Here is a 15,253-nt window from a genome sequence, read left to right as displayed (position 1 = left end):
CTCAGAATGTCCCTTTCCTCACTGCACCCCTTTTTGCCCACCACTGAGGCAATAAGCAGTTTAATAAAAAAATAAAACTTTATTTTTCCAATCCAAAGCCAACAGTTGCTAAAGTAAGATAGAAGTTTCCAAGACCTCAGAAAAAGCTAGGCCACATTGAGTGTCCTCTGGTCTTACTTTCTGGACAGTGTTGGGTGAAGAAGGAGTGGGGTCCAAAGGTCTTGATTTAGGCTTAAGTGGAAGCACAGAGCTTAAAACTTCTTAAGATTCTGGACCCCCAAAAGGGGTGCCACCGGCTCCTTAGAAGTGGGGCAAGGAAGCTGGGATAGGGGGTATTGAGGGACACTGAGAATCCAGGTCACCCATGAAGAACTATGTCCCGGAGAGCATGCACACGATCCTGGAGCTGGGCCACCTCATGCTTTTCCAGGGCCTGCAGCCCTGATTGCTCCAAGAAGGCCTGGGCAGCCTAGGGGCAGGGAAGAAAAGGATTCATCATCTGGGTCCCTGTGCCTAAGACTCAATTCCCACAGCTATCTAGTAATGTCATAACACCGGTTAGCCCACCTTTTCTTGTAGGAGGGTTTATTACCAACAAGAGTATGAAGATTCTGACCTAGAACCCACAAAGGCCAGCCAGGTCAAGAAGTAACTATACTTGGAACGGAGAGGTAGGGGGACATAGCGAGTTCAGAGCATGGGGGATTGGGAATGTGTACCAAAAACACACCTGTGGCCGGTAGCGGAACAGCAGCTGCATCAGCTCCAAACTCTGGTCCACTACTTCAGTATCAGAGAAGGCCAGTATGTCCAGCAAGGAGGAGAGCAGGGGCCCCGGCCAGAGCTTCTGGCAGTAAGCAGGACCCTTCTCTGCAACGTTGCACAGAACTGTGAGCACCTGCAGATACATACATATACAGTCCCCACAAAGGATGAAAGCTAAAGATTGTTTGATAGCTAAAATACAGAATGCTAACCACATGCCAGGCACTGTGCCAAATGCTTATATGCATATAATGTAATAACCACAACTAACCTCTGAGGTGGAATTACTATCCCCAATTATAAATGAAGAAACTGAAGCTTAAAGTGGTAAGTTGATTTGCCCAGGGTTAGTAACTAGTAAACCACCACCTAGGAACTCAAACCTAGCCTTGTCTTGCCCTAAAGCCATACCATGCCACAGGCCATGGTATGGCTAAGTTAAGGGCACTTCCAAGGGCAAGGGCCTGCTCCCAGTTTTTACACTTTGGCCACCAGGTCTTGAATTCAATACCTACCAATATGCCTACCACATTAGATACTGGCAACAGCTGCAAAAGAGGCTCAATCAGATCCAGGGAGAGCAGGGAAGTACAGAAACTAGGACTTTTTGCTGGAAGGGAAAATGTCAGAGTGAAGTCCCTCAAACTGGAACCTATAATTACCCCCTCTCCATCCTACCCACCTTAATTCAAGCCATGAGGAAGTATCCCCAACTCAGTCTAAAGGTTCAAGGCCTGGATGGAGATTGTGTGCATACCAGTGAGATTGTTAAGGAGCCAGAGGCCCTCAGAAAGCAGGCTGGGCTGTTTACGGAGGAAAAACTGTAATAGGATAAATAAAGCTGCTACAACACGCTCATCTCCAAACTGTATTTGCCCTCCCACAGCTTCCACTGCTGCCTCTGTTAGCAGGTTGCTCAGACACCGAAGCACAGGGCACGCCAGCTACAAAGACAAGTTAGGGGTCAGATATAAGCAGGAAGGGGCTGCTTGCACACCAGAAGAGGGGCTGCTTGCACACCAGAAGAGGGGCACAGAGTGAAGATCCCCCAGACCTTGACCTGTCCACTTCACCTACCAACTCCAGTCCTGCATCCTCAGTTCTCTGGACAGCCTCAGCCAAGTGCAAAAGCAGCAGCTCCAGAGTAGACAAAATCCCATGGGTGATGAGCAGAACATTGTTGACCTGACTGGGGTGAAAGGAAACAAGCAGTTACCAGCCAGTGAATCCCACCTTTAAGGTGGAAACAGCCTTGGTCTGTGGTTCACCTGGGCTCCAAAAAGAGAGGAAAGAAAGAAAACTCACCACAGCAGTTCCAGAAACTGATGTTCCAAACCCCACATGTCCATTGAAGGGAGCCCCAGAGAAGGTCTGGGGCACTTTTCCAATTGGCCTATGTTACCTGCAGATGATGTAGTGAAGACACCAGGCAAACTCCACAGCAACCCCGAGGCTCAACTTTGGGCCAGGTTGCAAAAGTTGCAGCATGTGCTGGGGGAGAGTGGAGCCCAAGACAGAACTGCCGACAAAAACAGGACTGTGAGTAGGAACCAAAGAAGACAAGATGCCAGTTGCTTTTCTCAGACCCTGATAAGTAGAAAGTGTCCAAGGCCAAACACTTCCCAACAGATACATGGAAACAAGGTACATATTAGAAACCAGACTTAAGCAGGCATCCAGGGGCTACCCTACAGAGTGAGTCTCCCCCTCCTGCACATCAAAGGACACAATTTCACTTACGGAATGATCTTCTCTGGAGCTTCTCTAGCCTGCAGAAGCTGAGACAAGGCATATCCAAGGGCTTCCAGCACAGCCACATGGGGGGACTAGAAGTAGACAGGGTCTGAAAGCTGGACCATAAGGTCTCTTGGCACAGGGCAGAGGCTGAACTATCTAAACAAAACAGGTGGGACATGGGAAGGAGTGAGGGGAGGGTTATACAGGGAGAGAAAGAAGGCAGACTCACCTGGATACAGGCAGCCAAGGCTGGGATAATGCCCTGTGGCAGGAGCTGCCTTCTCACAGCCTCGCTCTCCACAATCAGGTTACCCAGTGTATACAAACACAGCTCCTGAGAGCAGGGCAACAGAATACTGGGCTTAGCCCATCTCATGCCAGGCTGGGGGTGGGAATGAAGGGGTAAAACAGATCTGTCCTTGAGGCTCTGAGCAAAAGAGTGTGAGGAGATGATGGGTGTATGCATACTGTGGAAATCAAAGGACACAGGTTCTCTTCTTCCCCTTAACTGCCAGTTCAAACTGGACCCAAAAGCACCCACTAATCCAAGCCAAGAATAAGATAGAAGACATGGCTTACTATGAAGTCTGAGCTGTGACCGGAGAGGTAGGTGAGGAGGTAGGAAGTGGCTGGCAGACAGGCCTCAGCCACGGCAGGTTTCTCAGAATGAGAGAGCTCATGCAAGCACCGAGCTGCCTCAAGTTGCAGCAGGGCCTGGTTGCTCGTCAGGAGTCCAACCAGAGTCCGCATGCTGCTTTCCAGCCTACATGAATACCAGAGCCTGCTCAGCCTGTGGCCTATCCCCTGCTGTCCAACCCTCAGAGCCCCATTCACCTACTCACATCACCCACACTGACCGGATGAAGGTCTCCTGGGTCTCAGGGTGCTGCAGGCCTTGACGAAGGCTGACCAGAGCCCTCTCTTTCTCCTTTTCCTCCATCCCCCGCTGGGCTAGCTGTAGGAACTGCTGGAGCTAGAGCCCAGGACAAGGAAAGGTGATACAGTTGCCAGGAAGCAAGTCCTGAGTCCCAGTCTGCCCACTTCACCCATGAGCCTTCCGATATCAGCACCATCTCCAGAAATTGTCATTCAAACTAATATGGCTAATAGCATCAACTTTGCAGAGTGGATAGAGGAGAGAAGCAGAACTTGGTTCTAATACCAGCCACACCACTCACTCACAAAGGACCTGAACCTATTTCTTCACCTGAAAAATGAGAATAACATTATCTACTCTGCCTTCTACCTACAGGGTTATTTCAAGAATAACAGTTAAACCTCTCAGCCTGGCCTCACCAACCTCTCCAACCATCCTCCTCCATACAAACTACACTCCAAAACCAGATTAAAATGACTCATTTTTTTGTTTTTTTGTTTGTTTTTCATTTTTTAATAATTTTTTAATTTTTTTAAAAATACCAAAAAACACCAAACAAACGCAAACATTCGTAATTTTTGATCATTCCGTCCTACATATATAATCAGTAATTCACAATATCATCACACAGTTGCATATTCATCATCATAATCATTTTTCGGAACATTCACATTTACTCAGAAAAAGAAATGAAAACAGGAAAAACTTCATACATACCATACCCCCCACCCCTCCCCCTCACCAATCACCAGCATTTCACTCTAAATTTATTTTAACATTTGTTCCCCCTATTATTCATCTTTATTCCATATGTTTTACTCATCTGTTGATAAGGTATATAAAAGGAACATCAGACACAAGATTCTCACAATCACATAGTCACCTTGTGAAAGCTAAATCATTACACAATCATCTTCAAGAAACATGGCTACTGGAACACAGCTCCACATTTTCAGGCAGTTCCCTCCAGCCTCTCCATACATCTTGACTAACAAGGTAATATCTATTTAATGTGTAAGAATAACCTCTAGGATAACCTCTTGACTCTGTTTGGAATCTCTCAGCCATTAACGCTTATTTTGTCTTATTTCACTCTTCCCCCTTTTGGTGGAGAAGTTTTTCCTATCCCCTGATGCTGAATCTCAGCTCATTCTAGGGGTTTTCTCAATCCCTTGATGCTGAGTCCCAGTTCATTCCAGGATTTCTGCCCCACATTGCCAGGAAAGTCCACACTCCTGGGAGCCATGTCCCACATAGGCAGGGGGAGGGTGGTGAGTTTGCTTATTGTGTTTGCTGGAGAGAGAGGCCACATCTGCGCAACAAAAGAGGTTCTCTTGGGGGTGACTCTTAGGCCTAATTTTAAGTAGGCTTGACCTATCCTTTGTGGGGTTAAGATTGGGGGCTCAGCCTATAGCTTTGATTGTCCCCACTGCTTGTGAGAATATCAAGAATTCAACTTGGGGAAGTTGAATTTTCCCCCTTTCTCACTGTTCCCCGAAGGGGACTTTGCAAATACTTTTTTATTCACTGTTCAAACCACTCTGGAATTTATTGGGGCATAATGCTGGATAAACCAACAAAATCTCATGTTCTACTCAAGGTTCCATGTACTTATGGTGTTCAATTAGCTGTCTATATATATTAGGAAATGCACTAGTCAAAATATAAAAAATGACTCATTTTTTAATGCCTTCAAACATTTATACATTCTATTCCTTCTGGGGGGAAGCCCTCCCAGATTCCCACTCCCTTCAGATTTTAGCTCCAGCTTCTTGGAAGTTTGCAATGGTTTTCTAACAGCGCCTCATGCTTTCTTCCACTACAATAGGTGTCACTTCTCAGCTGTGAGCCCTTCAAAAGAATGGACTCATCTTTTCATCTTTGTGTAACTCAGTGACTAGCAGTGTCTTGGTGTCAAAAGTAGGTACACTATGAATAAAGTGAATAACCTAGGCGTAAGTGCTTTCCAGACAATATGTGTAAACAGATGTAAACCTACATCTAGGTTCCCTTAGATGTAAAGTTTAGTTAGGGAGTCAATAAAAACAAGCAAAGAATTAGATGTGATTAACATTCTGCAAGAAACAGGACTCCGAGAGAATATAAGAAATCCCTTCAGATGCAGTCAAGCGGAAAGGCCTTGAGACAGGAAAGAGACTGGTATGTTTGTTCCAAGAACTGAAAAGAGGCCAGTGTGGCTGAAATGAGTTAAGTGATAAAGCCGGAGGTAGTAGAAGTTAGTTCATCTGGATTTTGCAGGTCAGAGGAAGGAACTTTGGTTTTTACATGTGTTTTTAAAAGATCTGACTGATGTGTGGAGAACGAACTGGAGGACGGCAAGGGACCTGTCAGGAGGCTGTTGGATCAGAAGAGAAGGAGCAGCAGACACGTCGGCGAAGCACGTAAGGGCTCCAGACCTCTTCACCAAGTAAAACGGTTGGGACTTGAGGTGGGATTAGGGGCAGGAAAGTGTCAAGGATGATACCCGGGCTTCTGGATTTGGCTCACTGTGTGGTGAGAGCTGGTGTGCCAAGCGCATTCAGTCTGGGGGCGGATCTCGAGTACTTGCGGGGAGAGGAAGCTAGTGCCAGCGTTCGGCGCCAGCGGGCACGGACCGCGCCGCGCACCCCGCCCCGGCCGCCTCACCTCGGCTTCCCCGAGGACTGCGGCCACACGTCCCCCGCCGGCTTCCTCCTGGTCGTCGTCCCTCAGCAGCCTCTTGCTGACCAGCTGCTGCTCCCTCCGCGCTTTCCGCAGTGCTGGGGACACAGGACCCAGCTGAGCGTGAGAGGGGCGCCCAGGCCCCCTGGCTCCGATCCAGGGCCCTCCTTCTCGGGTTTCCGACCGCCATATCCTCAACCTCCCGAGGTCCTTCGCCCGCCAGCACCTGCCTCCCGCTCCCGCCGGCGGCGCCGTAGTTCCTCCACCCCGCAACCCATTGGCCTGAGGCGGCCCTGCCGTCGGCTCCACATAGCTGAGCCGGAGGAAGGCCACAAGGAACGCAGCAGGGGGCACACGGACCCCGACCTGGAAAATGGGCGGACTGCGCAACCGCAGTGTGAGGCGGGGCGGGGCGAGGGGTGGGAATAGGGCGGAGTCGAGAGGCGGGGCGGCACCTGGGCGGAGCGCAGAGCGAAGGCAGGACCTGGCGTTTCGCAAGCCCGCCCCGCCCACTGAGCCTCCGATTGGATCTCCTCCTATCCAATTATCGGGAATTAAACAACTCTTCCGCGACAGGGGGCCCCTCAGACCTGCAGCTTCACCCTCCATTCAGCCGACACAACCACCTCGTCCCCGACACACCCTAGACGAATTTTCAAAATAATCCAAACTCGAGAAAGTGCCAGAGTGCGATTTCCCCAGCTTTCCTGATGAGTGCTATCTAATGTTGAATTCACAGCACCTTATGGAATGTTCGTAAGAAACCAATATTATCCCCAATTGCAGATGAGGGAAATGAGACAAACAGAATTATTTTACTGCCCTGCATAAAAATGAGTTTCCATTATATTTAGGAGAAAATAATTTTTTCACCAAGTGGTGAGTGCCACCACGCTAATAGGCATAGTGAATACAAAACCGTGTTCTTCACTTTCAAAATCCGAATTGCGGCCAACCAGCCCCATAAAAGCTTATAAAATTCTGGGCTCAAAACAAATTCTTAGTTAATGATAGGAAGCATAAGGTCATAGAAGATTGCTAACCATTTACCCAAAGATAAATTTTAGGAATGTGACAACAATCCACAATTCTGCTAGCTATCTCCGACTAAAACAAAGAAAATGCCTGTTGCCCAAAGACCACCATAGGAACCTATACAAAGACCCTTGGTGCTCAAAAGTTACTAATGGAAAACTGCTACCAATAAAATTTTCCACTGCTACCAATAAAATTTTCCTATAAAACAGGCTAACCCACTCCACTCAGTGCAGGTCCCTCTCTTGAGCATGTCTGTGTTAACCAGTCTAACATGTACTCTCCCTCCGCTTTAAAAATTTTACTACTTATTCCTACTGGCCCTCTCGTTTCTAAATGCTTTTAGTTTCAAGACTAACAAACCTGGTTCAGGGCTCAGCTGGCACCATTGCCAGTAGGGCACCAGTTACACTGGGATGTCACAGTGCCCTGACCCGGCTTGGGACATAGCTCCTGGAATCAGGATATGCCCAACAGACACATAAAGTCTCTTTCTTTGGATTGGGGCAGATGTACAGTTGCTCCTGGAATAAAGGGGAAGTGAGATTCAAAAGATTTTCATGTAGCTCTTTCCCTAAGAGTCTAGGGGTCCATCCTGTAAAGGCTGTTGTAAAAGCATAGCCCCTACTTCCACCCTGTAGGACACTTACTTTTTATTCTTTGGTAAACAGATAATTTACAAATTAATTCTCATTCAACATAGGTCCAGCCCCTTCCTTTCTAGGACACAGGGATTGTGATTGGGAGGGGGTCAGGAAGGGAGCAAGGTGCAAGTAGGAAAATAATGTGAGATATAACCTGCTTTCCAATTTCAGAAAATGGAGACTGTAAACAATGAGATGACTTGGCCAAAATGTCTGTTAAACACCTCTTCCCTTCTAAAAAGTTATTTCTTAGACAAAGTAACAAGTAAGCAAAAAAAAAAAAAGGAACAGGAGGAGTTGTTTTTCAGACCAACTTCCTTCTCTTGAGCCAAATTCTTCCCTTTGGAGTCAACAGAAGTTTGCAATCACTTTCATAAAATAGCCTTAGGTATCAGGATATTCAGGGAATTGCAATAGGGCAGTTAGAAACTAATGGTAATCCAGACTAGGGAGAAGTCAAGGGAGACCCTACCCCAGCTGAGGCTGCTAAACATAGGGCCAAAAGGTCAGAGATCTGGCTACCTGTGACTCAAGATCATGGATTTCCCATGCCCGCCGGAGGAAGCCTGGGGCGTTTGTCATTCGGCACGCCCTGGGGCGGAGTGCCCTTGATGCCCTGAAGTATCCTTCCTGCCACGGCCCGCTCCACGCAGCATCCTTCATTGCAAAATTGCCCAGAAGGGAAGTGGGGGGGGGGGGGTTGATGGGGAGAAGAGACGTGAGAGAGGACTAGGGTTCGTCAGAGAAGGAAAGAGAGTGACAAGCCAGGGTTATATAAACTCTTAGAGGCAGCGGAAAAGTTGGGAGGGACCCGCGAGCCGAGCCTGGAAGCCGGGGAGTACAGCCATATAGCAAAGAAGCCGAAGCCCTTCCCTGAGCGCTCTGGCGGTGCAAGGCAGACCTGTCGGCCATGGTGAGTGTACGGCCTGGGGCAGACAGGGTGGGCGCCGGGGAGCCCCCAGAACCGGCTGTGGCTGCCCTGACCTCTGCTGTCTCCCCAGGAGCGCGCGCTCTGCCTGCTGCTGCTGATGATGATGGTGCCGCCGCCTCTACGAGCCTCAGAGGACGCGCCAGATCCCTGCAAACTGGACGATGAAGATCACCGCTGCGTCTGTGACTTCTTGGGTCCGCAGCCAGATTGGGCCAGTGGTTTACAATGTATAGTTGCCGTCGACGTGGAGCTCCGAGCCGGCGGGCGCAGCCTGGAGAACTTTTTAGAGTACGCCGAAACCAACCCAGAGAATTACGGTGACATGGTGAGGGCTCTGCGCTTACGGAAGCTCACGGTCGGCGCTGCCCAAGTTCCTGCCCGGCTCCTCTTCCGCGCCCTCCGTGCGCTCGGCTATTCCCGACTCAAGGAATTGACGCTCGAGGACCTAGAGGTAACCGGCTCGTCGCCGCCGCCGCTTCTGAAAGCTACCGGGCCTGCACTCTCCACCCTCCGCCTCCGCAACGTGTCGTGGGCGACAGGGGGTGCCTGGCTCTCTGAGCTGCAGCAGTGGCTTAAGCCGGGCCTCAGGGTACTGAGCATTGCGCAAGCACACTCGCTGGCCATTTCCTGCGAAAAGATCCGTACCTTCCCGGCACTCACCACCCTAGACCTGTCGGACAACCCTAGACTGGGCGAGCGCGGGCTGTCCGGCGTCCTCTGTCCCCACAAGTTCCCGGTGCTTCGGGATCTCGCGCTGCGCAACTCGGGGATGGAGACGCCTGCCGGCGTGTGCACCGCGCTGGCGGCGGCGGCTGTGCAACCCCACCACCTAGATCTCAGCCGCAATGTGCTGCGCGCCACCGCACATCCCGGCGCGCCCCGGTGCGTCTGGCCCAGCGCGCTGAGCTCTCTCAGCCTGTCGTCCGCTGGGCTGGAGCAGGTGCCTAAGGGACTGCCGGCCAAGCTCAGCGTGCTGGATCTCAGCTGCAACAAGCTGACCAGGGCGCCACGGCCGGATGAGCTGCCCCAGGTGGGAAACCTGACACTGGACGGGAACCCCTTCCTGGACCCAGGAGCCCCTAACCCCCACGAGGACTTGCTGAACTCTGGCGTGGCCCGAGTCTGTGCGCATTCGCCCCTGGCCCTAGGGATGTCAGGAATTCTGGCTCTGCTCCAAAGGGTCCGGAGCTTCTCCTAAAACCAAAGAAGAGTGAATGGGTTAGGTTTACCCTGACTCGGGGAGAGCCCTGTCAGGACTTTTAGGCCAACCAATCCTCAGTCCTACCGTATTAAAATCTTAGGCTGTGGGCCCCTGTCGTTCATTCAACAGACTTTCTAGATGTCTGCTAGGTGCTGGGCACAGGGTTGAGGACGTTGGGGAATTCATCATACTTAGACGTCATTCATACCTAACTCCCTAGGCACCCTACCCTTCTTGGTCAAAGAAAGAACTGCAGGGGCAGAAAGGGCAAGGGTAAGTTTTCGCTAAGGTCTGAGTAGGAGACGACAATGCTTCTTGAATATGTGTGCATTGTGGCTTTTGGGATGTTTGAATGGTAAGCATGTCCTGGAAGATACAGAATGTTTCCTCTCTGATGCTCTCCCAGAACCATCTGCTGCTGTTCACCTGGACCCATCCAAAAGGCATTTTCTTCCTCTGCTTTCTTTCTCTCTTCCCTGCCAACAAAGAGTAGCTACGCCACCTGTCCTGTATACGCTCCAAGTTGCATACATTTGGGGTTCTTCTCCTGTGATGTAATCCCCTCAGCACACACAGATACATCTGGCTCTCACTGGGTCTGGGTCACCTCATGGAGAAATGGGAACAGATGATGCAGGCTGCTCTGTAATTAAAGTCTTCTTTCTGAACTAGAAGTCTTGTGGTTCTGTGAGTAGATATGTGTATAACTAGCAGTGTTTCTTTGACTGGCAAGGAGGGGAATGTCTCAGTCCCTTCACAGCTAGGCCCTCTGAATCACAATATCTCAGAGACCCAAAAGGGCTGTAAGAGATGCTGTTTCTTCTGGGAATCGCTTTTTCTTCACTATATTAAGGAGGGACCCACACCCAACCGACAGCTGGACATCTGACTTCCAGGGACACAGGAGAAGATGGGAGCACAACCCTGCTTCCTGCCTCCCTCCTCCATCCTGAGCTGCACAAGTGGAGTTGGGGAAAGTTATAGATCAACCAGATCACACATTCAAAGAATATCAGAAGACAGCTCATCTATTTTCCAACCTGAGTCAAGAAACCCCACTATAATGTCCCTGAGAGTCTTTTTTTTTTTTTTTTTTGGTTTTTGAAAAAGGGAATTTAATAAGTTACAGGTTTACAGTTCTAAGCCTACAAAATGGTGCAAACTAAGACATCCAGGAAAAGATACCTTAATTCAAAAAAGGTCAATGGGTCAGGAACACCCCTATCAGCTGGGGACTCATGTGGCTGGCATCTGTGGTCCCTTGCTCCTAGGCTCCATTGCTTTTAGCCTCTGTTCCTATTAGGGTTCCTCACTTTGCTTCTCTGGGGCTGGCTTTCATCTCTTGGCTTCCCTTGGCTCTTTCCAGGTTCTGGCTTGCTTAACATCTTATGGTGACGTTTGCTGGGCTCCAAGCATCTCCAAACATCTGTCCCTCTGTTCTCCAAATGTTGGCATCTATGTCAGCTCTGCTCTGAAGTTTCTGTGCCCTAAGGGTCTTTATCCAGCCTATTGAAACATTTCTAGTATCAGAAAATTAACCCCTTTCAGGCTGCTTCTTACATTTGAATAGCTCTGACTCTTTAATTCATAAAACAGTTATAGAACACTACCCCTCTTTGTTAAAGAAAGAACTGCAGGGACAGATCCACGTCATACCTTGTTTTAGAAGCTTGGAATATAAAGACGAACCAGAAACACCCTTGTCCTCAGGGGACTCTCAAACCAGTAAGGGAAACAAACACACATAAGAGATAGTGGTGATTCAATGAGAGGGACGGATCAATTCTGAGTGAGCAGGGGAGTTCCCAGAAGGCTTTATAGAAGAGGAGACATTTAATCTGGGTGTTGAAGGATAAATATGAGTTCCCCAGGAAAGACATCTCAGACAAAGTGCATAGCATATTCAAAGGCTCAGAAATCTGAAAGTAACTGGTTTGTTAAGAGTTGGAAATCATGGTGAAAGAAAGTTGGAGACATTCATTCATTCAAATGCATATTATGTGCCAGGCACTACGCTAAGCCCTGGAAATGTAGCACTGAACAAAGCAGAATAAGTTCCTGCTCTTATAGAGTTGAGAATCTAGTTGGAAGGTGGGGTGGGAGAGAGGAAGACAATAAGCATGTAATATAATGTGACACATGTCAGATTGTGATAGATGCTCTGAAGTAAAGGAAGCAGGGAAAAGGGACAGATAGAGTGGAGGATGGCTACATTATATAGTATGGTCAGGAAGGCCTCTTTGATAAGGGATCTGAAGAGATACCTAAGTCAACTGAGAAAGAGCTTGCAGAGATCTTGGGGATAGATTTTCAGGCAGAGGGAACAAGTACAAAGATGCTGAGATCTTTGGGATGTAGAGGAACAGGAAGGAGGCCAGTATGGCTGCATAAACGTAAGCAAGGGGGTGAAAACGGTAGGAGATAGGTCAGAGAGGTAGTAGGAGCCAGATCAGGTAGTGTCTTGTAAAGCAGTGCTATTCAAGGTGTGAGCCAGGACAAGAGTCAGTTTGCAGATGTTTATTACTGCACTATGTTAAGAGAAGCACAAAAGTCAAGAACACGTGCTTAGAAACTTTTATAACAATTTCACACTGCAGCAACTTTTTCTTTGTATTTTACAAAAGAGTGGAATTTTAGAAAAGAAACTGGTCTTTACCACAGTGGGTCTGAGAAGCATGCTAAATACACAGCATAATAAGGACATTAGTTATTGCTCTGAATGAGATGGAATGTCTTCTCTACTCTGAGCAGAGGAGAGATACAAGCAGGGACATGTCATGAAGGAACTTAAAGGCCATTCTGCAGGGAATGAGGACTCAACTATGGGTTTTAAATAGACAGTTGATGGAATTGGGTATGTATTTGAGAAAGCCTACTGGTGGCCATGTGGAGGATGGCTTACTGGATGCCAAGGAAGCACTGAGGAGATTATTGGACAAGTCAAAGTGAGCCAAGGTAAGGACCTGAACAAGTGAACAATAGCTATGGGATGGAGGATAAGATAATTCCAAGAGTTCTTCAGAAGGGAAGACTGACAGGTCCCCGGATCACTGAATATAGGGGACATAGACATAAAGAGGCCCCAGGCTTCTGGCTCAGGTGATGATAGTGCAGCTCATGGGGATAAAAGTGCAAAGTAAAAGATTATTGGAGGGGATGCACTTAGAGTTTGAAGGACCTCATGGTCCCTCAGAGGAAGAATTTCACTAGGCAGTTGGCCATGAGGATCTAGAGCTGAGGAGATGGGAGTGAGCTGAATACACAAATTTGGGAGCTGTTAGTACAGAAGTGGTTGTAAAAGCCATAGCCCTGAGTAAGCTCTTCTAGCCTGGGAGGGTGTTCTAGTTTGCTAGCTGCGAGAATGCAACACACCAGAGACGGATGGGCTTTTAATAAACGGGGATTTATTTTGTTAATTCTTCAAGAGAAAGGCAGCTAACTTTCCACTGAGGTTCTTTCTTACATGGAAGGCACAGGATGGTCTCTGCTGGTCTTCTCTCCAGGCCCCTGGGTTCCAACAACTTTCCCCGGGGTGACTTCTTTCTGCATCTCCAAAGGCCTGGGCTGAGCTGCGAGTGCTGAGATGAGGAATGCCGAGTTGCTTAGGCTGTGCTACATTGCGTTCTCTCATTTAAGCACCAGCCAATTAAGTCAAACGTAACTCATTGCAGCAGACACACCTCCTAGCTGACTGCAGATGTAATTAGCAACAGATGAGGTTCACATACCATTGGCTTATGTTGGCAGCAACAAAAGTAGGTACCTTCACCTGGCCAAGTTGACAACTGAATCTAACTAACACAGAGGGAATGGAGTCAAAAGAGGAGAACGCTGATGAAGGGAACTTCGGAAATATCAGTCAACATTTAAGGATGGAGAAAGAAAACATCCTCAAAAAAGACAGGAAATAGGAACTCAAAACTTGAGATGGGACACACAGGTCACAGTTGTCAGCAGCTTCCTATGCCTGCCTTTTTATCTCATCTCCATTCTCTCCACCGCTCCCACCAACACACTCTGGCCCCTCTGGCCTTCTTTCCTTTTGCACTTTCTCTTTTCTCTTCTGGAATGCTTTGGTCATTTATTCATTCATTCAACAATCATTTATTGTGCCCCCACTACATGGTAAGCACCGTTCTAGGCGCTAGGTATACATCTGTAAACAAAGCAGAGAAAGTCTACTCTTAAAGTGCTTACGTTCAAGTGGGGAGAGTCAAGTATATAGTGTGTTAGACGATGGCAAGTGCTAAGGAAAAAATAGAGCAGGGAAAAAGAGAAGAGGAGTGCTGGGGGTGGGGGTTAGAGGATTTCATGCTTTAGATAGAATAGACCTCACCGAGGAGGTGGCATCTGAGCCTTGTTGTCATCTGGTGGAAACAGCATCCAAGACAGAGTAATCATCCAGTTCAAAGGGCCTGTAAGATAAAGGAGCTGAGGTTAGAAAGATGGGACCACAAATGTTTAAGGCTTATGCTCCATAACAAACCTCTGGCATTTACTCTAGATGAAACAGAGAGCCTTGAGAAGATTCTTTTTATGTTTTCAAAGTATTGCTCTGGCTGCTATGTCGAGAATAGATTATAGGGGGCAAGTTAGGAGACCAAGTAGAGGCTGTGTAGCTGCTATGTCGAGAATAGACAGTAGGGGACAAGTTAGGAGACCAAGTAGAGGCTATGTTAATAATCCAGGCAAGAAATGATGAGGGATAGAGACAAACAGTAGAATTATGGGGCCTGAAGGCTGAGTGTGGGGTGGGTAGGGGAACGAGACATGACTATTAAGGGTATGGGATTTATTTTTGGTGTGAGGAAAATGTTCTAAAATTAAATAGTCACGATGGTTGCGAAACTCTATGAATACACTAAAAAGCACTGAGTTGTACACTTTATAAAGGGGAATTTTTATGTCATGTGAGTTTCATCTCAATACAGCTGTTAGAAAAAATAAAAAGAGATGATGGAGTTTGGATCAGAGTGGTAGCAATGGAGGTGGGTTAAGGTGGCAAAATTATGTATATATTTTTACAGTAAAGCCAACAGGATTTTTCTGACTTATAAGATGTAGAACACAAGAAAAAGAGGGGTTCCAAGGATGACTGTATGGCTTAGGCTCTAAATCATAAGAATGGAGGAGAAAACGAAAGGAATGTAAACACATTAAAAAGAGATCCCAGGTCTGATCCCTGGGACATTACGTCACTAAGAGGTCACAAAATAAAGAGTCAACAAAGGAGACTAAGACTGAATGGCTGGTGAAGTTAGAGGAAAATCAGAACAGGGAAATGTTCTGGAAGCCAAGTGTGCCAGTTTGAAGGTGTTATGTACCCCCAGAAAAGCCATGTTCTTCTAACTCAATCTTGTGGGTGCAGAACTATTGCTGGTTGGGATCTTTTGATTGGGTCC

The 15,253-nt window shown here is 47.9% G+C and overlaps 2 protein-coding genes across 5 annotated transcripts; one reads left to right on the top strand and one right to left on the bottom strand.

The window, feature by feature from the left end:
* Positions 1 to 59: 59 nt before the first annotated feature.
* Positions 60 to 6,454, bottom strand: TMCO6 (transmembrane and coiled-coil domains 6). Of its 4 annotated transcripts, none has more exons than XR_013166215.1 (12): positions 6,267 to 6,454; positions 6,026 to 6,138; positions 3,360 to 3,475; positions 3,082 to 3,265; positions 2,732 to 2,836; positions 2,506 to 2,591; positions 2,168 to 2,284; positions 1,843 to 1,954; positions 1,523 to 1,709; positions 1,281 to 1,375; positions 731 to 870; positions 60 to 469 (listed from the first exon to the last, which is right to left on the bottom strand). XR_013166215.1 is itself a non-coding variant. In XM_077137206.1 (12 exons), the coding sequence occupies exons 1-12, from the start codon at positions 6,349 to 6,351 to the stop codon at positions 359 to 361; spliced, it is 1,356 nt and encodes a 451-aa protein (XP_076993321.1). In that variant the 5' UTR covers positions 6,352 to 6,452; the 3' UTR covers positions 60 to 358. The 4 variants fall into 4 exon arrangements, 3 of the variants coding, with proteins under 3 accessions (XP_076993321.1, XP_076993320.1, XP_076993323.1); XM_077137206.1 differs by having other exon boundaries at positions 731 to 898; positions 1,523 to 1,586; positions 6,267 to 6,452; XM_077137205.1 differs by having other exon boundaries at positions 731 to 898; positions 6,267 to 6,450.
* A 1,974-nt stretch (positions 6,455 to 8,428) lies between these two features.
* On the top strand, positions 8,429 to 10,525 carry LOC143663854 (monocyte differentiation antigen CD14-like). The gene is made up of 2 exons (XM_077137199.1): positions 8,429 to 8,632; positions 8,721 to 10,525. The coding sequence occupies exons 1-2, from the start codon at positions 8,630 to 8,632 to the stop codon at positions 9,846 to 9,848; spliced, it is 1,131 nt and encodes a 376-aa protein (XP_076993314.1). The 5' UTR covers positions 8,429 to 8,629; the 3' UTR covers positions 9,849 to 10,525.
* The last annotated feature ends 4,728 nt before the right edge of the window (positions 10,526 to 15,253 follow it).

This window comes from Tamandua tetradactyla, chromosome 20 (assembly GCF_023851605.1).
Source record: "Tamandua tetradactyla isolate mTamTet1 chromosome 20, mTamTet1.pri, whole genome shotgun sequence".
NCBI classification, from domain to species: Eukaryota; Metazoa; Chordata; class Mammalia; order Pilosa; family Myrmecophagidae; genus Tamandua; species Tamandua tetradactyla.
Note: the sequence above shows the minus strand (reverse complement) of the source record. Positions and strands in the feature narration are given on the sequence as shown.